The sequence below is a fragment of the Brachypodium distachyon genome, chromosome 3 (assembly GCF_000005505.3).
Source record: "Brachypodium distachyon strain Bd21 chromosome 3, Brachypodium_distachyon_v3.0, whole genome shotgun sequence".
Taxonomy (NCBI): domain Eukaryota; kingdom Viridiplantae; phylum Streptophyta; class Magnoliopsida; order Poales; family Poaceae; genus Brachypodium; species Brachypodium distachyon.
The window spans coordinates 34390186-34414751 of NC_016133.3; the positions used below are offsets into that span (position 1 = coordinate 34390186).

The window sequence follows — 24566 nt, forward strand, 5'->3', positions numbered from 1 at the left end:
AGACATGATGATGGCAATCATTTGCATTCTTGTATTATGCAACTTGATTGGTACAGATTATCAGAGTAACTATTTGAACTTCCATGAAGACAAATAGGCAATGGCCCTTAAAATGTTGTATATTCCAGAAAGGTGGGTTGAAAACAAATGATGACCACGTTATATTACATAAAGCATGTCCCATGCTTATACATAGAACTTGTGCACTTAATACTAGCTAATCGGTTCGTATTGAGCTCCTTGTCATGAATAATTCCTTATGCCTCAATCATATCATCAACTCCCCATAAGTGCCAAAAACATATTGTATGTTATTATTGATTAGGGCCATTTGGAAGTACCCCAGTTCAGCCTCAAATCCGGCTGTGGGCTCAATGAAATGCAGTTCAGGCCACGCCGATTTTATAAAATACAAATACATCATGAAGATTGATAATTGACAATTTTCTGAAGATGATGCCCTTGCGGGCCATTATTCTAGTTCATACTAAAAGTAACTACAGCTACTGTAACATATCAGATGACTCCTCCAAATAAAAGTTGCATCAAATCAGATATTAAAATGAGAAGCAGTTGAAGACCAACTCCACCATCAGACATTCTCTATGATCGTCTAGGTTATCCCTCTCAATCGGAATCCTGATAATGTGAGATACAATCAAATACATATTATAGAAAATTTTGTAAAAGAGATACGGAGTAGTAGAAAAAGATGTCACTTGATTTAAAATATATACCTCACTGATACTATCCCACATAAATGGGAACTCACAATCCACATGACATCCAACATACAGACCTTCGCCAGTTGGATGTCTCAAGCTCACAGAACCTTGATTCTTACAACCAAAGCAGGGTCCTGTAAAAACATAAACAAACATTTGGGCTTTACTTTCCAAATCATGACGAGAGAAAAACTAGAGCCTGCAAATCTCAATAATATCAATAACCCATACATACTAAGTTTATGAATTGGTAACAAGTTGTGAACTATGAGCTACAATGGGTTAACTACCATGTTAATTGCTAAAGACACTGTTCACCCACAGATGATCCCAAAAACCAGAAACCATGCATCCTCCGCCAAATGCAAACATTGCTCCGTAATCGTCGTCTCACCCTCCTCTCTCCCTACCTCCTCCAATTGCTGGCCGGGCGCAACCACCGGCTGGTGTTGCCTTCCTTGAGGCCACTTAAGACATACCCTTGTTATAGTAGTATTCCCACTTAAGGAGTCAATTTGTATGGTTTTACACATTTGACAATCTAATTTAAAAGCACGTCGAAAGGTCAACAAATTGACTATACAAACTACTAAACTAGCATGTTATTCATTAATAAATAAATAACAGTTCCTAAAATATTAAAGGTAAATCTTTGCACATTCGTTCGAAAGTCGTTGCATAGTACTACCATACTATTAGCCATACTGCAATTTAAGACATACCCTTGTCATTGCAATCCAAAGGCTTGCAGCAGAGAACATCGCAAGTTTCTCCATCATCTGGGATCACTTCAGCAAAAAATAGAATTGTGGAACCACCCTGCTTAGCTGTAAAGTTGTAGTGTTCATAGAAATCCAAACCTCCTTCCACAATGAAAACAACTTCTTTGATTTCATCAAAGACAAAGCACTCCTGAAAATATTTCTCTGTTTATGATAATAAGAAAAAAGGCTTAAAAAAAAGAACTGAAGGGAAAAGAACACAAACCCCGTCAAGGTTTTCTTCACTATTATACTTCTGTAAGGCAGATTTCATGTATTGTTCCTTACAATCATTATCCAACTTTATCTTCTCTTCTTTAGAATATTTCTTCTTCTCTATACTTGGTTTACTTGCTTCATCTTCAAGGTGGTTTTCATATGCTGCCTCCAAATCATTTAACCTCCAATTTGTTAAATTTCCAAATCTATCGGTAAGAAAAGGGTTACCGATGTCCTCATCGTCCAAACTGAAACAGATTACAAATGATTTGAAACAAAATTTAGAAAACATAATCAAGCGACGTATCAAGTCAAAACTCTCATTCAGTGCAAACTTGCGAAGTATCGTTGTAGGCCATTGTATCAAGAATGTATGGTTCAGATCAAAGGTGGGAATCTAACCAGGCACCGAAACACACGTTTACGTTCTTGATCCGATGGCCTACAACTTATTGGACATACATGGAACAATATTACAAATTTCTCATTTAAATTTCCAATGGAAAAATCTCATCCAAAAACATTTTGAGTGAGAATATAAGTATATGACCAAGGGTTATGCACATAAAAGGAGAGCTGTGCCGATTTTTTTGTCTGTGTATGTGCTTGGTGCATGTGCTGATATTTGCCAAAATGCAGAATGCCTGGAGCACTGCATTCTATTTGCTGCATTATGCATTTAAATCCATGTAACGGAACACAGGCATATCCCGTAATGGAAAGAGCATAAGAGAATTAATAGTTCAATATGAGATACTTGAGAATGACAAGTACTTATGCAGACAAGCACAATATGAGATACTTGAGAATGACAAGTACTTATGCAGACAAGCACACATAGTTGGATAAACTAATCCCAACCTATATTGAGGAAGGCCAGGATGTGCATTGAGCATACCCGTCAAATGATTTGGAGTCAGGATATGAATCATCCACCGACAGTAGCTTAAATATTGATAGATCATCGCTGCAAACCATGGCCAGAAATGTAACATACAGTTATGATGGAAAAGATTTGATTGTAGAAATTTAGAGCAGATAGAAGTGTCAACAAGTCCATCCATCTTTCTTCAAGGCTTATAAGTGGACCCTTACATGTCCGCATAATGCTGCGCTTGTGCAAAGCGGGATATCCTATTTATTTCCAATCTTTTGTTTTAAACAAACAAAAAATGTTTCTTCTAATTTACGCATGCTATCCTATTTATCCAGATTATTCTACTTATGTATATGTGCTTAAATTATTAAGTGTTATTCAAAACTTATACAAGAAAACTTGCTAAGCTAGGAATACGAGCTAAAATATTGTTCCTATCCTATTCTCTGTTTGGTTGGACTCTTGACTTTTAATTGGAATGAAGACCAGTGCTTCCCAAGAAAACAACCATATGAGTGTAACTTATCGCTAAATAATACCTGCACATATACTTTTAGAAGAAAATTACCAAATAGATTTAAAATGGTTTCAAACAGACGCTGGTGCATAGTGCTTCAGCCACTATTCTAAGCAGTGACACATACTCCCTCCGATCCATAAAAATTGTCGCCCACTTAGTACAAAATTTGTAGTAACTTAGTACAAAATGGGCGACACTTTTTATGGATCAGAGGGAGTACAAAGAAGGCATATACATGGAAATTACCTTTCTTGGCAAGTCATGGAAGCACCTCCACCAACACTTTCATCAATTTTATTACCATCATGCCTGAAATAAGTAAGACATGTTCTCGTTACCACAACAACAACGTCAAAGAGATAAAAACAAAATGGATAAATAAAATTTGGGCATACATGGAACTGTATTGAGATTTAAGCTCGCAATGGCAAAAATATAATCCACATACTCTGGCGAATATGAACACGGCGGGGGCGCGGCGGAGAAGGCAGAGGCGCGACAGGACGTCCACGGCGCGAATGAATGCGAGCCAGAGGACCCCTCTCCCGCAGACGACGAGTGCAGTGGCTCTGGCTCTCCTAGTCCTAGGACGCGGGATAAAGCATCCTGAACAGCATCAAGAATTCCATTCCTAGCACGCCTGCGACGGCCGGTGCGGTTCGAGGGTTCCACCGATCCGGAGCAGTGCGGTGTGGCGCCGGAGGAGACTATGCACGAACTACGGTGAAAAAATTGGGCGGGCGGGTACGCGGGAGGGGCGGCGTGGGAGTGCCTTGTTGGGGACGGCCGGTTGGGGACGGGAGACGGGCGCGCGACGGCGTCGGTGGCGGCGGGGAGTGCCTAGTCGGGGGCCGCCAGTGAGTTCCAGAATGTGATCGAGTGGGGACCGGGGAATTTTGACATCGCCGACCGACCGGCTAACCTCGATGTCTCAATGACAAGGTCGCCGTCGCCGACCATTTTATAGAAGTGAAATGAAATCTAATTTTTGGTAGAATTTTATTTGGTTGAATTGAAATTTCGGATTAAAAAATCATGTTTGTCTACCACGTGAAATTGTAGAGTAAGAGACAATTCTAGAAAAACTATAGCTTTTAAAAAAGAATTGAGATTAGTTATCTGTTATTTCATGAAATTGCAAATTGAATTCATATAATCAATTCGGTGCCAACCAAACAAGCTAGTTTTTAAAATTCAAAATGAATTCCACAATTCTAACCTCAAATTGCCAAACTAGCTGTTAAGATCCTAAATATTGCAGCTATCGGAAACCTGATACGGGGTACTAAAGTTCCTAATTAAACAAAGGACTGGAGCATATGAAGGCATTGTAGATCGAATAATTACCTTGGCTGCTCTCGCTCTTGGTCTGCCGTAGTGCTCGGTCGATCTTCGTCGGCCATAGTCCGTTGATTCGATCGGTTTCTACTTACAAGGAGAGATGAGGTAATACGTGAATCGTTCAAGCCGCGGGTGTTACGTAAGGTCAGGTCGCACGGTGGATCGACGTGCAATATGTCCGTGCCTTATGCAAGTTATATACTGGTCCGGACTATATGCATATTGCATAGTAGGTCCGATACACAGACCTTCTCGGATACCGACTGGAGATCGAGGAGTCTAGATTCCAAAAGACTTTGTGCGAAAAAACAAAACCGAGATCCACGAACTCCTGGTCTGCGCACAAATAAAGTCCGTGCGTGATGAAGCTGGCCGACTCATCCAACGCAAGCTCAATATACGGACTCATCCACCCATCTATAAATAAATAAAAGGAAAATTCTACACGAGTTGGGTACCAGCCAAGTTATCCGTGCAACCCATCCACTGGAAGCAGCCAGTGCAGAGAAACACACGCCAGAAGGCAGAAACCTCTCGTGCAACAACTCGCCGCGACGTACGTATAGACCAAGCTAGCCGTACTCGCACGTCGAGAAGATACAAATCAAGGTCAAGAAGATTGCCTTCGACATCGGGCCCACGGACACGGTGGACGGGATCAAGGAGCGCGAGGCATCCCGCCGGTGCAGCAAATTAAGGCTTATTTTCGGTGGCAAGCATGTTGCCGATGAGGCAAAGTGAATTTAGGATACGAGGTTCCGAAACCAACGATCTCCATTGAAATTTACTTTACAGGACCACTGAAATAAAATGCAATGAGCTAAAGTGGAAATGGATCTCCAGGTTGAAGGGACTTATCCTGACAGCTCCATTAATTTCAAGCCTCTAAAGTGACCTATCATGACAGCCCCAGCTCATCGAATAAAACTCGTACGAAGTACTAGCAACATAGTTTTTTTGTTACATAGTTTCTCTAAACAAGACATCCATGTCATACTCCCTCCGTCCCATATTAAATATCGAAATATTACATGTATCTAAACGCTTTCTAGACATAGATATATCCATGCTTTGATAAATTTGAGACACTTGATATGAGACGGAGAGAGTACTAAATATGTTCATGCCGAATGCTAAACTAGTACGACTTGGAGCGTCTTCTCGTACCCTCTTGTCACACTTAAATATTCAACAAATAAAGCATTACACACCAACAACACAAGTTCAGATTTCAAATTGTTTTTTCCCGCAATCATTGCCCTTCAAAGGTATGTATTGATCTCTCAATTACTATCACTGTCATCCTGAAAACGTTACACGAGAATAAGTGTCATGGACTAGAAAAACAATGACAGCGTGATGCAAAATACTCACTAGCCAAATATTACTTTAGTTTGCAATACCTCACTTTCGCTGTCAATCATAAAAGGGAACTTCCGATTTTCATGACCTCCAACATACATATTGTCACATGCTGGATGCCTCAAGCCCTCCGCATGTGCATTTTTGCAACCATAGCAGTGTCCTTCAAAAAGAAGAGTGAGCATTCTCAATTTCAATTTCAGAATAGATGATCCTCCCTCCGTCTCATATTAAGTGATTCAAATTTGCTCAAATATGGATGTATCTATGCTTAAAAGACGTCTAGATACATGTAATAAAAAATCAATTAATATGGGACAGAGGAAGTAAGAGACAAGAATATATGGTCTTTAAAATCTTCATACTTATTCTATATCTACGAGATTGTGATTTTGTAGCAGGGCAATTAAATAAATTTCCTATCTAATAAATCACAATTCACATCCAGTAAGAGGAATTTAATTAAACATACCATTATCATCATCTCCTAAAAGCTTGCAGCAGATAATGTGAAACTCATCTCCTTCTGGGGTTACTTCAGCAAAAAAGATACAGGTTCTGGACCTATCTTGTGTAGCTGCAAAATTAAAATGATAGTAGAACTGATTGTCTTACTCTCCTTCAACAATCCAGCTCTGACTTCGAACTTCATCAAACTCGAAGTACATATCCTGAAAAATATTTTTAAAGTTATAACATAAATTGATTTAGCAAATTTGAAATGACAGGTTACCAGAGACTGAGAACAGTGATTACAAACCTTAGAAAGTTTTTCTTCGATGTTGTACTTTTGCAAAGCAGATTTGATGTATCGTTCCATACGGTCACTGTGAGTCTTAAGCCTTTCTGCTTTTGTGAGTTTCTTTTCTTTTGGTTTATTTGCTTGCTCTTCTAAATAGTTATCAAATTCTGCGTTTAGGTCACTCAATCTCCATTTTGTTCGATTCCCAAAACCATCCAAAAGAAAAGGATCACCAAGACCTTCATCGTCATCATCATCAGAACTGAAATAAAAGTAATAGTATCACATTTGTTGAATTTTACTCCCTCCATTCCTAAATATAAGATGTTCAAGCTTTTTCCTAAGTCAAACTTAATGTTTGACCAAGTTTATAGAAAATGCACTAATATCTATACATAAAATGGGAATAAGTATACTAGAAATATATATACAAGATGGATTTAAAAAAACTAACTTAGAGTTGTAGATCTTGGTACATTTTTCTATAAAGCTGGCCAAACTTTAAGAAGTTTGACTGAGGACAAAACTAGAACATCTTATATTTAGGAATGAATGAGTATATCACTAAATCATGCATGAATTTTAATAGTAGCACACATCAATTCTCACTGAATTAAATTTGCTCCATTACCCATGTGTGATAAAACCCAGGCTTGAGAATTACAGAAGTTTATACAAACAAGCATGCACACATCGTGGAATAAACTAATCCGGGCCTTATTTGAGGATGCGCAATTGAGCATACCTGTCAGATGATTCGACCTCATGGTGTAAATCATCCACCGACAGTTGCTTGAATCTTGAGAGCTCATCACTGCAAACCACGGTCAGAATTGTAAGAGATAGTTATGATGCAACAGATCTGACCATGGAGATTTAGAGCAGATAAAACATGTTACTCCTACATATCTGCCTCTTACACCACTGTTGACTGTGATGTCCCTCTAGGTGGCCTAGGGCGGGCAGGGGGACATGGCGGGGGAGGAAGAAATGCGCCAGGATGTCCTCCGCGGCCACGGCGCGAATGCGAGTCGGACCCCTCTCCCGCAAACGAATGCAGTGAGTCTCCGATCCGGAAGTGATCGAGTCCGGTCCGGAACAGTAGCAAGAGGAAGAATTGGTCCTACTAGTCCTGTATCCTGAACAGTATCGAGAATTCCGCGCCTACCACGCCTGCGACGGCCGGTGCGGTTCGAGGGTTCCAATGTTCCATCGACCCGGGTCGGCGCCGGAGGAGGCTAAATTGGGCGGGTACGCGGGAGGGGCGGCGTGCTCTGCGTGGTGCTTGTGTAGTTGTGTAGACGGTGACGGACATGGATACAACTGGAGGGCGGCATCTCGGGCTGGCGACGGCGGCGGCCTCCACCACGCATGGCTACTTTGCGGGAGTGGTTGGGGAAAGGGAATTTGGCCGGGTCTCATGGAAACATCGATTACGACTCCACTGGAAGCAGAACACGCGGTTTAAATGACTGGGACTCATGAACACGGCATCGAGTAATGATAATTAATAAGAAGCGCGCGAGCATCATGCAAATTAATTACAGTACCTTGGTTTTCGCCCTTCGTCGGCCATACTCGGTCGATCTTCGTCGGCCATAATCGATCCGTTGATTCGCTTGGTTTCTACTACTCCGTACTCCACTCAAGGAGAGACGAGAACGTTCAATGCAATTCACGGGTGCACGACGTAAGGTCACGGTCGCACGGTGGACAGATGGCCGTGCCTTCTGCAAGTTAGTACTACTCAGTATTTGTTTCGTTTCTTTAGGGCAGAGACTTACGAATACTCCGTATATGCATGGGTGAAACCGGATGGAATAATTTCCGGCCGAATTCGGATCCGGAGCCCGGTCGGATAGGATAAGGGTGATGGTTTTATCTATCCAGTCGGATATGGATACGGATATCGGATAATTTTGTCGCATTCGGAATAGGAAACGGAATCGGTATTATCTGCGGATACCGGATTATCCGTATTGTTAATCGGTTATCCGGCACGTGTAATTCGGAATTATCCGTTTTCGTTATTGAGCCGAGAAAAAAAAAAGGTCCAGGCCGAGCTCCTCGTACCCCCACGCTGGCTTCCTCGTTCTGAACAGAGGAGGAGTAGATTACGTACTGTGTTTTCTCTTTCAAAACGGAATTACGTACTGCTTCTGATTTGCATGTTCTGAACGTTCGGCAACATAGGAAAACCTCATACATCCTTGTGCATTAGTTACTGTTAATTCAAGATAGATTAGATATGTGGAAGGGGAGAGGTTAGTCAGTTTTACAAGGTGTTTATTTTTGTTGTATTGACCGATCTTGTTTGTCCGCATCCGTTCCGGTGCCACTCCGGTACCGTACCATCTTCATTTTCGATATTATCCGTCATATTCTGTATTTGTTTTCGCATCCGATTCCAAATCCGATAAATAAATATGGAATAGATACGGTACTGGGTCTGATACACAGAAGTAATCAGATGCTTAGTCGAGTCGGGTGTAAACACTACTGCACAACGGTACAAGACTTTCAACATACATACATTCGGCCCTACAACTTAAAGGTGAAGAGTTGAGGCTCTGTGTCGATGCAGTTCTACGTGAGCTTATCTCAGCCATCCCCTGGGAGATGGGTGTTGGATGCAGCGGGTTCTTCGGGGATCGCCGGTGTTTAGGCGCTGCCGTATTTCTTTTCTCGCTCCGGTACTGCTGCTCCTTCTGCTTTCTCGCTCTGGCAGGGCGGGTTTTTTCTGACGAGATGCTGAAGAAGATAACGGGGCTGGAGGAGGGCCAGGTGGAGCTCAAGCCGGAGATAGGCAAGCTCATCCCGGAGAGCCTCGGCGGCGGCGGCGGACAGTCCTCATCCACTTCCACGCACCACCCCTTCCAGCAGCAGCAGCAGGCGTTGTCGCCGCGGGTGCACGCGCTCGCCTTACTCCCGCACCGCAGAAGTCGGCGGCGGCGCAGGACCACCACCTTGCCGGGCAGTCCGGAAGGCACCGTCACAGGTTACTGCAGTCGTTGTGGCAGGCCGTGCACGTCATCTTCCTTGAAGGGAAGGTCCTGTACTGGTGAGCTCCCCTGGTACGAGTTGTGGCTTACTTTGCTCAATGCTCATCATGTGCTCGATGAAATGCTGGAGCTATTTTTGGTAAATTCTTGGTTCCATTAGTCGTATTTTGTATGTTATAGGGTTGTGCGTTGTTTGGAAGGAATCGGTTGCTGAATTCAAAATGATGGATGTTCTGTGCATTGTGTGTATATGCTAGGGGCCAGGGGTAGAGCGTGATGCCTCATCTAGCTGTTGCAGGAAGGCCTTGCTCTGCTCTGGGCTACAGAGAGAGGCTCCTATGATCTCTCCGAATGGTAAACACAGGTAAAGGGGATCTGAGAGGGATTTGGGTTGCTTGTTTATTACTCCCTCCGTCCAGCGGTATCAAGTGTCACAACTTTGCATAGATACGCATGTATCTAGAGTCTAGATGTGTTTTAGTTTGTAGATACATGCATATTTAAACATCATGTCTTCCTTCAAGATTTATGTTCGCAGATTAATAGGAATAAAAGGTCAACACGTTGTGCCTGATGCTAGATATCCGGTGGACCTGTGCTTTGATGGTGGATATTTATCATGTGGTTTTGGTGGCTGACAATATAAGAATTTTTACAACTACCATTTATTTTTGTGGTCGGAGATTACAAGCCCTATCAATTTGTTAGAAAAAATTGGACCTTAGCCTTTTTTGTCCTGAGGACGTGGTCAAAACCGTCGGCAGAGAGCTGAGGCTATTTTGTTCTTGAAATTAGGAGAACAAGCATTCGAGTGGTACCACAAGTTTATATGTTAATTAATTATTAAATCGTACTCCTGGATTTCATCCTTGCCTATTAGATCGATGTGTATACAACTACTTTCCTGTTTCACTTTGTAGATATTATTGCATGGGAAGTTACAAATCCATGTATCATAGTACCATGTGGCTTCAGGATAGTTCTGAACGGCAGGATGCGAAAAATGTATTAATATATTTTCTTGTGCAAAGTTCCGATGTAAGATCAACTCCATCTCTAGCTATGCTTCTATTTGTCACTCATATTTCATTCTGTTGGACTATACATTGTTTCAGGTGATTTTTGTCCCTAGGCGTTTGAAAGTTTGGCTGGAGATGCTATTTAGCTGCCTCATTTCAATTCCAATCCTTACTTGATATCGTATATTAGATAGTATTCTTGCATGCTGGGGGTTTAGTCGAGTTCTATCTTTCAAATGGCTATATAATGTTCCTTCGGTTAAGATCCCAGCCTAGAGTTTCGAGTGTAAACTGAAATGTATTATGACTTATTTTCTAATATATGCTGCTCAAAGGTGTATATTTATGTGGGTTCAAAGCAATTGTTTCTAGGTAAGCAAGTGCTAACTAAATTTTCTTCCATCGCATGCAGTTTTTGACAATCATCTCATAGCAGAGCTAAGAAAACAAAGTAAGCTTATGTGACTCTCTGTTAAAAAAAGAATAACAAAGTTTCCGCATTACCTAGTTGCTTTACTTGCAGTAATGCACGTTATGTGTAACAAGCTTAGGACATTGTAAAAGTGCAACACTGCACAATTTTAGATTAACAAGGTGAGCATCACAAGCCACTAAAGCAACACAAAGGCTACAATGTAATTCAGGAGCTGAAGTTTAGATTGAAAAAAGAGAGATTATTTTCTCCTGAGTAAGACTGAGACAATCACATCATGCAATTGGCAATTGTTGACTGCGCAGCAAACCCCAAGTAACCATCTGAATACATCATGCAATCGAAAATTATTGATGGCGCAACGAAGTAGGAGTAACCATCTAGTACAAGCGATTGATGGTTTTATCCAGTACTTGTTGGGATGGTTCGGGCAATACATACATATACGATTGGACCAACAATGGTTTGGTTTATGTCTCACCGAAATGCAATTTTCTGCACTTCAAATTGTTCAGGCGTTTACAGTTTTAGCCTTTTGGCCAACCATATATCTAAATCAAGCAATAGTTACACACACTTTACAAACAATACAAAGATATTAGCTGCCACAATTGACCACACTAACTTACACACTAAAGAAAAATATTACACACATAAAGCAGTATCGATACTATACTCATAACATAGGTACCAATAGAAGCTCCAGTGTAATCTCATCATCGACAGATTTTTCTTGCCAGTGAAGCCTAACCCAATGTCATTTGCATGTAAACCAGTCATAGATGTGGTCAGAAAATGAGAAACAGCCAGCCCTCCATCTCCTCATGAATAAGAAGCCACAAAAGGCTATCCAAAGACCTACCACAAATCCTATGAACATGCCAAGGTAAAACGAAACCACATCACTCATGCCTTCATGCTCTTCTTGGGAGAGTGGTGTTATGCCAATTCCTAAACAACTTTTTGTAAGAGGTGGACCACATAGACCTACGTTGCCAATGTAGATGGATGCTTGGTCCTGTAGAGTTCTTAATTGGTTCCCAGATGGTATCGTTCCTGTCAGATTGTTATATGACAAGTTCAAGTGGGTCAATGATGTTAGAGCTGATAAACTTGTAGGGATTTCACCGGAGAGCTGATTATGTGAAAGGTCAAAAGATTCCAATGCCGATAGCTCACCAACACTTGGGGGCATCATGTTGCTCAGACCATTCCAAGACAAGTTTAAATTCTTCAATGCAACAAGCATGCCAATTTCTTGAGGAATCTGTCCTGTTAAATTGTTGCAAGAAAAATCAATGAATACCATGTATGTGATTCCTGTGGTATATTCAAGCTGTTGACCTTTTGTGTCCACCACGAAACTATCAGTGTAAGCATGAAAGTACATGTCGAGAGAGGGCCATGCAAAGTTAACGATTTGGGAAAGGCCACCGGTATTACTGGGAGTAAGAGTCATAGCCATAAGATTCCCAAGTGATTGTGGTATGCTCCCTGAGATGTTGTTGCATGCAATGTCTAGATACTGAAGCCACTCCATCCTGGTTAGTTGACCAGGAATATCACCAGAGTACATGTTTGAGCGCAATCGCAAAAGTGCCAACTGTGGTAACTTTGACCCGATCCATGTTGGTAAGCTCCCAGAAAATTTATTGTATCCAAGATCAAGAAATTGCAGTTTTGTGCACTTTTGAAGAAACAAAGGGAATGCTCCTGAAAGACTGTTGCTATTCAAGTTAAGCATGGTAATCTTTGAGGTTTTGTTTCCTTGAGGACAATTGGGCAATGTCCCACTTAGTTGGTTTTTTGATAGGTCTAGAAATATTAATCGTGGCAACTGAAGCAAGGAGCAAGGAATAGTTCCAGAAATGGAATTGCTGAAGAGAAGGAGTACTTCTAGCATGGATGCTCCAATATGTGAATGCAATGGACCTGATAGATTATTTTCAGAGAGGTCCAGGTAGCTTATATTCTGTGGAAGTATTGGAATTGGACCAGAAAACTGGTTAGAACTGATATCCAAAACATCCAAGCCAGCAAATTGAAAAAATGTGGGAAGCATGCCAACGAGCCGATTTCTTGACAAATCCAAATATGTCGCATGGTAACTAGAAGTCCAAAACTCAGCAGGAATGATGTCATGTATGCTTGTGTTGGAAATATCAAGAGTTTCAATTGTTGGTTGGATAAGCCAAGCTGGAAATTGGGGACCTAGAATGCAAGAGCTAAAGCTTGCTGAATATAAGCTGAATGGAGTGTTCCATGTATGGCTTACCTTCACGGTTAAGGAATTATCTGAGATCAGGAGGACTTGTAAGGTGGTCAGATTTGTGAAATGGTCCTCATTGATTGTACCATGTAGGTTGTTTGAATTCAGCCATAAGTCTCTCAAATTTGTCAGTTCTCGTATACCAATCGGTATCTCTCCAGAAAGCTCGTTGTGGTTGAGCTTAATTATGGTCAAGCTGCTAAACTGCCCTATCCAAGCTGGTAAGCTCCCTGTCAACTTGTTGTTGTCGAAACGCAGCTTAAGCAATTCGTCCGGTGGCAACAGATGCAGTAGCTCTATGACGTCCATGCTGATGAAGTTGTTGGATAGTTCGAACACTTGTAGTTTTTCCAGTTTCTTGAAGGTTGATGGCACCTTGCCAACAAAGAGGTTTTCTTGAAGACTCAGTTTCCGAAGGGAGGTCAGGTTTCCCAATGCATCATGGACAGGACCATGGATTCCACAGCTCAGCAGAGAGAGCTCCTCAAGGCTAGTCAGAGCCAAAATAAAATTGTTGGCTCCAATAGACGTGTTGAAGGGGTTAAAACTGAGGTCTAGGGTCTCCAGCGACGTGAGGTTGGAATGCACGGGTGAAGCAATAGTACTGTTTCGGAGCCCACAAGAATCTAAATCAACGTTTATCAGATCAGGGAGCATGTTGAGAGCATGAACCCAGTCAACGGCAGTGCTGAGGTCCACCTCAGACATGCCAAGCACCTGCAGCTTCTTCAAGCGCGACAACCATGCTAGATCAGGCGAGTACAAGTCGGCCATATTGCTGAGCTGAAGGTTGAGCAGATTGGAGAGGTTGCCGAGGTGCGGAGGAATCTGACCGCTGAAATCGGAGTAAGAGAGGTCTAGATGCGTGAGACTCCGGAGCGCACCTATGAACTCCGGGATAGGTTGGCCGCCGAAGTCGTTCAATGAGAGGTCCAACATCTTGAGATGTCGCAGAGTGAGCAAGGAGGAGCGTATCTCGCCTCCTACGGCTTGACTGTCGTAGAGACCGCTGATTTGGAGGGTGACGACGTGGCCGCCGGTGGTCCGGTTGCTGCAAACAACACCCGTCCACTGGCAGCAGTCCGCACCTCGCCATGACGACAGGACGTTGCCGGGGTCGGTGAGGCCGGCCTTGAAGTCGAGAAGCACGTCCCGCTCGAGGGGAATGCAGAGGCTGCCGGCTGGTAGTGTTGGTGAGGCTGGGGCCGGACAACTCCGGTGGAAGAGGAGGAAGGACATGGCGAAGATCATTTGAACTCCGACCAGCAACCTCCGCCCTGCCATCTCTGTTTTTGCGTTTATGTGACAGACGTGAAGCTTTTCTCTCTTTTTGTACGTGTGGCCTCTGGCTTCGTTCGGTAGCAACGCAGTGGTATGATTTATGAGAGAGATTGGTGCCTGTCAACGACATGCCCCGTCCAAGAAGTTAGCATGACTCGAATGAGATGGCAGTGTATATTAATCTCCAAGGGGAAGTATACAGGTAGTCCACACGGGACGGGACAACAAAATGACTTGAATGAGACGGTCTCTAATGAGACGGTCTCTAACGACCTCTGCGCGCGTGACCCCAGATCGGTGATGTGACTTCGGAACCAGAGCATTCAATCCACACCCTTGAACGAGGGGCGAGGCACATGTCATTCTGTATTCCACATGGACGGTCTGGTGTGACCACGGTCCCTTAATTCCGCTAAAAAATCTCGAGCACGACGGCTTTTCACACGCACCGACGAGGCGCCCGGGCAAGGACGTACGTGTCCCGTGTCCTGGCGCGTGCTCCTCGTCATGCTCACTCATGCTAGGTGGGTAAGGACTCCTTGGTACGTTCCAGATGCCCACGGACGGACGTGTCCAGTGTTCTGGCGCGTGCACACGTACCGCTGCAAGCCTCCTGCCGCGCGTACGTGCATGCCACATCGACCCAGCCCTCTGCCCTGCACCGCGCCCGCGTGTCCTTCCCACCGCCACCTGTCATCCCGCATCTACGGCCCCGCCGGCTGCCGCCGCTTAAGCACGGCCATTTATAGGCTCTACACCTCCGTGCTACGATCGGCATCCAGTGAGCGAGCGATAATATAACGCCGAGAACAATCGTGCGAAACAGCGCGCTGTGCCTGGGCTTGTGGACGCCGTAGACGAGATGGGCGGCTGCGACGACAAGTGCGGGTGCGCGGTGCCGTGCCCGGGAGGCGCGACCTGCAGGTGCACGAGGAGCGGCGCGGGCGCGTCGGCGGGGCAGCAGCACACGACGTGCGGGTGCGGCGAGCACTGCGGGTGCAACCCTTGCGCTTGCGGGCGCGAGGGGACGCCGTCGGGGCGGGCAAACAGGACGGCCACCTGCTCCTGCGGCGCTGCCTGCGACTGCGCCTCCTGCCGCTCCAGCTCCACCGCATGATGCACGTATGGAAGCTGGCTGCTTTAAGTTAGCAGTAAATAAGGCCGCGTATATGCCACATGCCAGACACATGTATGTGTCAATGTGTGCGTGTAAACTCGTGTTTCCTAGTCGCACTTCGGTGTGTAAGAACGAATAAGAAGTTGTATACAGTATGTAAGTTGGGAGTTCATCAATGCGATTTGCCTGATGCTATATCACACGTAAGCCTTTAATTGTTACTAAGATCGAGCATGGTACTTCCTCCGAGCCTAAATTGTGTCGAAATATTACATGTATTCAGACGGTACGCCGTCTATTCTTTCCATCTAACGGTTAGTCTCGCATGGTACTCCGTTGCAAATCAGTGCCCTCTCCAAAACTAAGGATAGTCTCCTAGTTGCAAATCTTAAGGAGTGCCCTCTCCAAAACTAAGGATAGTCTCCTAGTCTCACATGTACTCCCTTACTAAGAATAGTCTCCTAGTCTCACATGTACTCCCTTGCGAATCTTAAGAAGTACCTCCTCCAAAACCAGGAGTACCTTGATGCTAGGGTAGAACTGTAATACATTTAAGGAAATAATATTCTATTGTAAGACAACTAATTCCCAAATCATGGTGGATCTCTGTGTTAAACCATGGTGGATCCGTAAGACAAATAATTTGGGAATCTTGCACAATCTTCTGCGTTAAACCCAAATCATGGTGGAGCTCCACCAGCGCCCGGTGACAAAAACGAAGGATACGATCAGGAGCAGGACACCTATGTGCAGGCTACACACTGATCGCACATGTTCATTGCTTGATGCGCACGGCCGCGCGGAGGTGGAGCCACGAGAACCATCGAACGATTGCGTTCATGGCGGCGGTGACATAGGTGTGTGGCGAACAAGCGAGGAACCCGTGCGTCCATGGTGGCAACGCTGACCAATTTGATCGCGATCCGCGAGGCCGACCGATTCGATCGGGAGCCAAGCACAAATTAGTTAACATAAAAAAGTCTAATTTATTCCTCTAAACATACGGCTAGGCTAGATTTCTTAGTCTCAACTCCGTTAAAGAGGTACCGTAAATTTCTCTCAAGAATAGATATATTCATATTTTGACAAATTTAAGCTAAGAATTTAGGATCAGAACAGGAAGTACTAAAGTTCTCGCCAGGAAGAGTGAGAATAGTACAATCCCAACAAGGTGGTAGTGTAAAGTTCTCTGAGAAGACAGAGAATACAATCACGTGCTAGGTAACATTGACGCATTCTGAAATGAAAGAACATCGATGCATTTGGAGATATAATATGTATAGTCGTTTCAATATTTCATTGGATCTTGACAGCATTAAATTAAATGTCTAGATCCGCGCAAAAAAAAATGTCTACAGTATATTAGAAGTGCGATGTTGAAACTCAATTGCATTTGGAAGAAATAAAAAATATAAAAAAGAATACACATGTGTTCCGCCATACATGCAATTGAGCTTAGATGTAATAGTCACAATTGTAGTTTCTTTTCTCTTTCTCTCTATCCTCTGTGCCATGTCATCTCCTTTCTCATTCCTGATGAACAAGCTGGATTGTCAGTTGTCAAATCCATTTGAAATCAATAAATTCAAGATACGGTCTAATCTCGGCTCATGTACGGCCATTGACGTCTCAGCATGATTGTAACTGGAGTTGCGGAAGGGGTAAGGTGGCCACCGAACCGGCCGGCGCGTGCACGAAACCATTTCGTGATGTGCCAGGCTGGCCCACGCGCCTGGATGAAAAAAAACCGCCCGGCCCGAGTCCCGGCAAGGCGGCTAGAAAGCCCAGCAGCCCCACTAGGCCCGTTCCCCGTTAAAAAAAAAACAGAAATTGGTCTGGGGAAGACATTTTTTTCGTGCTTTCCAGGTCCGTTGTGCCGGGCAGACGCGTGTCGTGCCGAGCCCGGCCAGCCCACGTGACTAAAATGTGAAAATAACGGCCTACCATGCGTCTCGTGCCTGACCCGGCCCGAAAATATCCATGCCGGGCCGTGCTTTGACCGGCCCGATGGCCACCGTTAGGAAGAGCCGAAGAGGGGACTTCGTGCTAATGGCGTAACGCGGCGGTGGCCGCGTCCCGAGTCCTTCAGCCCCCGCCTCCCCTCCCCTCCCGCCGTTAGCCTCCCGTCCTCCCCTACTGCCAAGCACATGTCCTCAGCCTCCCATGCCGCGCTCTCCCCTGGCCCCGTTGTCGCGGGCGCCTCCCGCGCTGGCGGCTCCGCGCAACTCCACGTTTTCCCACCTCTTCCAGGTCTGCGCCCACGCCGGCCGCGCGGCTCTCGCCGCCGGCCGCGCAGCGCACGCGCGCATGCTCGTGTCCGGGTTTGTCCCCACGGCCTTCGTCTCTAACTGCCTCCTGCAGATGTATGCTCGCTGCGCGGACGCCGCCTACGCCCGCAGTGTATTCGACGCGATGCCCAGCCGGGACACCGTCTCGTGGAACACCATGCTCACCGCGTACTCGCACTCTGGGGACATCGCGACCGCGGTATCGCTGTTCCATGAGATGCCGAACCCGGACGTCGTGTCGTGGAACACGCTCGTCTCGAGCTACTGTCAGCGCGGCATGCATCGAGAGTCAGTGGGTATGTTCTTGGATATGGCCCTCGCTGGTGTTTCCTCCGACAGAACGACATTTGCTGTCCTTCTGAAATCGTGTGGTGCTTTGGACGACTTGGCACTGGGTGTTCAAATCCATGCGTTGGTGGTAAAGGCAGGGTTAGAGGTTGATGTTCGGACTGGGAGTGCTCTTGTGGACATGTATGGCAAGTGTGGCAGTTTGGAAGACGCATTGTTCTTCTTTTACGGAATGCCCGAGAAGAACTGGGTCTCTTGGGGTGCAGCCATTGCTGGGTGTGTTCAAAATGAGCAGTACACACGTGGGTTCGAGCTGTTCACAGAGATGCAGAGGTCAGGGATGGGGGTGAGCCAGCCGGCTTATGCCAGTGTGTTTAGGTCCTGTGCAGCAATGTCATGTCTGAGAACTGGTAGGCAGTTACACGCACATGCCATAAAGAATAAGTTCAACACTGACCGTATTGTTGGGACAGCTATTGTGGACATTTATGCTAAGGCTAATAGTTTGGTTGATGCTAGAAAGGCATTCTTTGGTTTGCCCAACCATACAGTGGAGACATGCAACGCCATGATGGTTGGTCTTGTACGCTCAGGGCTAGGAATTGAGGCCATTGAACTGTTTCAGTTCATGACCAGGTCTGGCATTGGTTTTGATGCCGTCAGCTTATCAGGGGTTTTCAGTGCTTGTGCAGAGGTTAACGGGTACTTTCAAGGGGTGCAAGTCCACTGCATATCAATTAAATCGGGTTTTCATGTGGACATCTGTGTCAGGAATGCAATTCTTGATCTGTATGGGAAGTGCAAAGCATTGGTAGAAGCATACCTTATCTTCCAGGATATGGAGCAACGAGACTCGGTCTCTTGGAATGCTATTATTGCTGCTCTTGAGCAAAATGGACGCTATGAGGACACTATACTTCATTTTAATGAGATGCTGCGCTTTGGTATGGGACCTGATGATTTCACTTATGGTAGTGTTCTTAAGGCTTGTGCAGCTTTACAATCTTTGGAGTATGGACTGATGGTTCATGACAAGGTTATCAAGTCAGGACTTGGTTCAGATCCTTTTGTAGCGAGCACTGTTGTTGACATGTACTGCAAGTGTGGTATGATTGCAGACGCTCAGAAGCTTCATGACAGAATTGGGAGGCAAGAACTTGTCTCATGGAATGCCATCATATCTGGATTTTCACTGAACAAACAGAGTGAGGATGCCCAGAAATTCTTTGCACAGATGTTAGATATGGGACTAAAGCCTGACCGCTTCACATATGCTACTGTTATTGATACTTGTGCTAACCTAGCCACCATTGAAATAGGGAAACAGATCCATGGTCAGATAATCAAGCAAGAAATGCTGGGAGATGAATATATATCTAGCACTCTTATAGACATGTATGCCAAGTGTGGTAACATGCCAGACTCACTGCTAATGTTTGAAAAGGCACAGAAACGTGATTTTGTGTCATGGAATGCTATGATATGTGGCTACGCGCTCCATGGCCAAGGAGTAGAAGCACTCATGATGTTTCATAGGATGAAAAAGGAGAATGTGGTGCCAAACCATGCAACATTTGTTGCAGTACTTCGGGCGTGCAGCCATGTTGGGCTGCTGGATGATGGATGCCGCTACTTCCATGAGATGACCACCCTCTACAAACTGGAACCACAACTGGAGCACTTTGCTTGCATGGTAGATATACTAGGCCGCTCAAAGGGCCCACAGGAAGCTCTGAAGTTTATCAGCACCATGCCTTTTGAAGCTGATGCAGTCATCTGGAAGACTCTCCTAAGCGTTTGCAAGATCCATCGGGATGTTGAGGTGGCTGAACTAGCTGCTAGCAATGTTCTGCTACTGGATCCTGAGGATTCTTCGGTTTACATTCTTCTCTCAAATGTATATGCAGAATCAGGGAAATGGGTTGATGTTTCAAGGACAAGAAGGCTAATGAGGCAGGGACGGCTTAAGAAGGAACCTGGCTGTAGCTGGATTGAGGTGCAAAGTGAGATGCACGGTTTCCTTGTAGGAGATAAAGTCCATCCGAGATCGAGGGAGCTGTATGATATGTTGAATGATTTGATTGATGAGATGAAGCTATCTGGGTATGAGCCTGATTCAGCTTCTTTGGTTGACTTTGATGAAGAGGGGCATGCATCTGAGCAAGATGAGTTACTTGGAATTGTTGCTGGCTAATCTGTTCTTTATTGAAGGCTATTTCATAAGGCTTTTAACTTAAACTCCCTTCCAGCAGAGACAATGATGCTACAAAAGATGTGAGGCAGAATCTTCGATCTGTTTTTACTGGACATGTCTCTGTGCCGCTAAACATGGTTTTGTTGATCTGATGAGTACATGAAACTATGAAGTGACAAAGTTCTGGTATGAAAACAAGTCAAACTGTTGCGCATTTGAAGCTATTATAGACTCCCTCTGTTCTACAATGTAGGGTGTATAACTTTTGTTGACCGTCAAACTTTCTCCAGTTTGACCAACTTTATAACAAAAAATATCGACATCTGCGGTGTCAAGCGAAGATCATTAGATCCGTTGTGAAATTTATTTTCATACTATCTTGGTTTGACACCGTAAATGTTGATATTTTTTGCTATAAAGCTTGATCAAACTTTAAAAGGTTTGGCTGTCAACAAAAGTTATACACCCTATATTTTGGAATGGAGGGAGTATATGAAGAACTTAGCAATTGTGAATATTTCTGTCATTTCCTCCTTACTCATGTGTGTGTTGTTAATAAGTTAGAAAGTTAAAATATCTGTGGTTCTGAATCAAACCAAGAGAGCCCTTCTGTTCTGATGTTTTTGTTCAACTTATTTCTGGATAATACTAAACTTGTGTTGTGTAACTGTCTATGTGTGGACTGCATCCAACAGATAGAGCAAGGACCTGAATTCTAACTAAATTCGGATAGATATCGCTGCATGTTTGGGTTGCACCGTCTCCATTTGCAGTTTCAGACTTTTGGGTCACAGTGTGATTCTTATATTGACTTGTTCAGTTACATCATCCAGCATTTTCTATGAATAAACAAGATTTTTTGTTCCCATTTTTGCCAATTTTCAACTGTTCCGTCTCATGCATGCTACCTCTGCAGATATGAATTATACATATAGAAGTTTCAAACAACGGCAATAGACAATCAAATGAGCAACAGTCTGATTTCCACTCCAAGGATTACTTTGCAAACAAGCAAGTTCCCGTGACTGGTGTGCTACACAGCAGCTGGACCAGCATCTCAATGGATAAGTTGTTTTTTATGCTCCTTAATGGATGTTGTGAACTCATGATCATGTGTCTTGACCGTATCACTCTATTCTGATAAGGTTGTTGAGATTTAGAGTCAGATAATGCGACCTGTAAGGCCGTGTTGCATGGTTATCATCTCCTTGATCATGCTAATGCCCACACCAAAGGTGGAGCCCTTGTGGCATCTCCTGTGCCACCAATACGACGCCACCAACCAAAGGCATGGATTAAGTATCGACAGGTATGCACTCTGCCTTCTTTCTCCTTGACCAAGCTGCTTTTAGATGTTGGATGTTGAGACTGTCCGCTAATCTTACACGTCTTTTTCCTGTGCACTTGTTTAAACTACTCGGTACCATGGTTATAGCCAGCATGACATCTGAGCCTGGTAGGCTGGTAATCATTTATTTCCTGATGCTGAAAGCCTGAAACTTGACAAAGATAATCCTTTGAATTATCGTTTTGCCACCGTGGAACTTGAATAGTCTATTAATGATAGGATCATGCAGACCTCTGTGATGGTTATTTCCATTTATACCTGAGGTACTGTTGCACTACAAGAATCACTAAACTACGCTTTGAGTGTTAAATAAGTGGTATACCGTTAGATATGATTATTAGTAAATTGTTTTGTCTTCCTCGCAAAAGGTACCTTTATTCACTTGATTGGGTTGAGTTTTGAGGAAAGATCAAACCGTATAAGCCTCTCCACTGTATGATCAGTTGGACTGAGCTCGCGTGCCGTATGTACACATACAAGTACTGCAACCACCTTGTTTTTAAATCCTGCACTTGCTATCTGCCAAGAAAACAAATCATCTATTTAGCAAATAGAACAACATCGTCAAAAATTGAAATATTGAGGGGTATAAATTATGCCCCCAAATAGCATTTGGGTGAAATGGCTCAAAAGGTAAAACATGTAACATTAAACTATAATTATTTATATAGTTCGGGACTGTTAAGCTCATATACTAAAAATTTGTAAAATATGATCTGCTCTGGAGTTTGCACGAGTTATATGAACTAAACCTGTCATTGACTGTTTATGTGTTCAGTCCACTTGTTAGGTTTTAGTCAAACCAAACTCAAGGAAAATTATCAGATCATTAGTGCAGATATCACTTGTCCAAACGTGCCTTTGGGTAAGGTGGTCAGAGCGCATAAACTGCAGTAATTTCTCTAAGCATATACATATGATACATAACCCATCTGTGTGATAAAGTTGTATGGAACAAATTATTTAAAACCAAAGTTGTTTTGCCGGTCAGTAATGTCATCTAATTTGCTATTTTTTCAGGGAGCGATTGCTGGCTTTTGCCTCACTGTACAACAAGCACCTGAGCCTATTGGGATTATTGGATGTAAGTGCTTATCTAGCTATGGGTACTTGTTATAACTTACATGGTAATCGTGAGTTAAAAAGCTACGGGCACTTTCTTATCTAGCATTTATTTTTTGGTAAAAAAACTCTTACGCGATAATCGTGGATGCAGAGAACTTAGTGATAATTCTTGGATACCATGTTGTTTTCGACAGAGAAAACATGAAATTGGGCTGGTACGGAATGTAAGTCAGAAACTACTTAGCAAGAAGTTGGGGACAAAACTCTTCCATCGTCCTAACAAAGCGTTCGCCATCCAGTTAGTCCATGAAATGTTAATGCCCATTCCTTGTATTGCAGGCCATGATCTTGACAACAGCATGACAGTACCCTTGGGTTCATCGCAGCATGGCATCCCGGAGGATCGCTACCATCAGACGAGCAGCAGACATCTCCGGCTGTGACACCTGCAGTTGCAGGCAAGGCACCGCCACAGATTCACAGTTTTTGCTTCAGTTTTTGAATTTGTTAAAAGCAGGTCGAAATTCACAGGTTTTGCTTCAGTCCAGTGATTTATTAAAAGCACTCATTGTACTAATTGGTTGAGTCCAGTGATGGTGCTTCAATTCGTGACATGGCTAAATCTCACTGCTGCAGCCCACAGAATCCAACTGGGAAGGTTTTTCGCGAGGAGGCGTTGCTTATTATTTCTCAGGCTTGTCAGTAAATGGACTGCTTTGCTATTGCTGATGAGGTAAATCAGCATGATGGTTTGGAGTTTAGACAGCAAAAGCTTGTAGTAGACAAACATCTAAACCATTTTTTCGACTCTGGAATTCTGGATATGTTCCAGGTTTACGAGTATATTACTTGCTACGAGAACAACCATACCTCACTGGCTTCTCTTCCAGGAATGCAAGAGGGGACCATACATCTAAACCCTGTCGAAAACTTACAGTTTAACTGATGGATACTACTTGGTTGTATATCTAAGCTCATAGTACAGCTTTGCCATTTTGTGGAAGAATTATATACCTCTAGTTGATTCAAATCCTTATAAGATATTTGGGATGTTAAGGAATCACTATCTAAATTGACTAGGCTGGAGAGTTGGTTGGGCTTGTGTTTGTGGTATTTTAGTTTTTCAGGAGAAGTAGATGATTGGCCGTGCATTTTCTATGAAATTTCAAATTTGTTTATATGCCTCTTGATTTGAACTGCTGTGATTTGGTCATTTCTTACTCTTAGAATAATCATTCCCTGTGAGCTTACAGGCTTGGTCTTTACTGATATCAGCTTGGAAAAATCTGTTAAGTTTGATGATTACTTCCAGAGTACCCATAGCTTTCATCAAGTCTGAAGTTTGTTATCTGTTTGGCAGTGTATTTTGTGATTTTGGTCCAGTGTTTGTGTATTGGGTGTTGATGGAGAGGAATTGTTGCATCTATCGGTAATGACAATCCAGCACTTGTCTCCTGTGTTGATGATGAGCGTTTTCAGGACGGTGATCTGGTTTTCTCCGAAGTCCATCCACTCTTTCAGAGTTACGGTAGTTAGTTCCGAGTGGCATGTTCTCTCTCAAGTAGATCAAATATTTGTTAAGAACGATAATAACATTTGTGTTTTTCTTGGTACCCTGTTTTCTGTGCCAGCTTTGACGCTCAGAAGTTAAACCAGATTTGTATGGCCCATATTACTTATCGAAATATTGCATGTATCCAGACGTTTTTTAAACA

At 43.7% G+C, this 24566-nt stretch overlaps 6 protein-coding genes across 13 annotated transcripts; 3 read left to right on the plus strand and 3 right to left on the minus strand.

The window, feature by feature from the left end:
- Positions 1-246: 246 nt before the first annotated feature.
- Positions 247-3996, minus strand: LOC100835119. Of its 2 annotated transcripts, XM_024460944.1 has the most exons (7): positions 3551-3996; positions 3349-3411; positions 2604-2672; positions 1713-1953; positions 1448-1637; positions 738-859; positions 247-639 (listed from the first exon to the last, which is right to left on the minus strand). In XM_024460944.1, exons 2-7 carry the CDS (start codon positions 3363-3365, stop codon positions 628-630), a joined length of 651 nt encoding a protein of 216 aa, XP_024316712.1. In that variant the 5' UTR covers positions 3366-3411; positions 3551-3996; the 3' UTR covers positions 247-627. The 2 variants fall into 2 exon arrangements, with proteins under 2 accessions (XP_024316712.1, XP_024316711.1); XM_024460943.1 differs by lacking the exon at positions 3551-3996 and having other exon boundaries at positions 2567-2672; positions 3349-3366.
- A 1361-nt stretch (positions 3997-5357) lies between these two features.
- On the minus strand, positions 5358-8305 carry LOC112271565. 3 transcript variants are annotated; one of them, XR_002964691.1, is made up of 6 exons: positions 7468-7962; positions 7293-7361; positions 6566-6809; positions 6278-6476; positions 5847-5968; positions 5358-5747 (listed from the first exon to the last, which is right to left on the minus strand). XR_002964691.1 is itself a non-coding variant. In XM_024460945.1 (6 exons), exons 1-4 carry the CDS (start codon positions 8145-8147, stop codon positions 6417-6419), a joined length of 423 nt encoding a protein of 140 aa, XP_024316713.1. In that variant the 5' UTR covers positions 8148-8305; the 3' UTR covers positions 5358-5747; positions 5847-5968; positions 6278-6416. The 3 variants fall into 3 exon arrangements, 1 of the variants encoding a protein (XP_024316713.1); XR_002964690.1 differs by having other exon boundaries at positions 7453-7962; XM_024460945.1 differs by lacking the exon at positions 7468-7962 and adding an exon at positions 8098-8305.
- A 684-nt stretch (positions 8306-8989) lies between these two features.
- On the plus strand, positions 8990-10926 carry LOC100835734. Of its 2 annotated transcripts, none has more exons than XM_010236651.3 (3): positions 8990-9688; positions 9807-9913; positions 10665-10926. In XM_010236651.3, the coding sequence occupies exons 1-3, from the start codon at positions 9167-9169 to the stop codon at positions 10666-10668; spliced, it is 633 nt and encodes a 210-aa protein (XP_010234953.1). In that variant the 5' UTR covers positions 8990-9166; the 3' UTR covers positions 10669-10926. The 2 variants fall into 2 exon arrangements, 1 of the variants encoding a protein (XP_010234953.1); XR_001406598.2 differs by having other exon boundaries at positions 8992-9608.
- Positions 10927-11426: 500 nt separating this feature from the next.
- On the minus strand, positions 11427-14697 carry LOC100836042 (receptor-like protein EIX2). The gene has a single exon (XM_024460936.1). It carries the CDS (start codon positions 14552-14554, stop codon positions 11759-11761), a length of 2796 nt encoding a protein of 931 aa, XP_024316704.1. The 5' UTR covers positions 14555-14697; the 3' UTR covers positions 11427-11758.
- A 398-nt stretch (positions 14698-15095) lies between these two features.
- LOC100836352 (EC protein I/II) lies at positions 15096-15890 on the plus strand. The gene has a single exon (XM_003571975.4). The coding sequence runs from the start codon at positions 15414-15416 to the stop codon at positions 15666-15668; it is 255 nt and encodes an 84-aa protein (XP_003572023.1). The 5' UTR covers positions 15096-15413; the 3' UTR covers positions 15669-15890.
- A 1805-nt stretch (positions 15891-17695) lies between these two features.
- Positions 17696-24566, plus strand: LOC100836657 (pentatricopeptide repeat-containing protein At3g02330, mitochondrial). Of its 4 annotated transcripts, none has more exons than XM_024460940.1 (7): positions 17696-20624; positions 21355-21747; positions 22807-22870; positions 23003-23075; positions 23191-23382; positions 23488-23584; positions 24212-24566. In XM_024460940.1, exon 1 carries the CDS (start codon positions 17832-17834, stop codon positions 20436-20438), a length of 2607 nt encoding a protein of 868 aa, XP_024316708.1. In that variant the 5' UTR covers positions 17696-17831; the 3' UTR covers positions 20439-20624; positions 21355-21747; positions 22807-22870; positions 23003-23075; positions 23191-23382; positions 23488-23584; positions 24212-24566. The 4 variants fall into 4 exon arrangements, with proteins under 4 accessions (XP_024316708.1, XP_024316706.1, XP_024316705.1 ...); XM_024460938.1 differs by lacking the exon at positions 24212-24566 and adding an exon at positions 23684-24029; XM_024460937.1 differs by lacking the exon at positions 24212-24566 and having other exon boundaries at positions 23488-24029.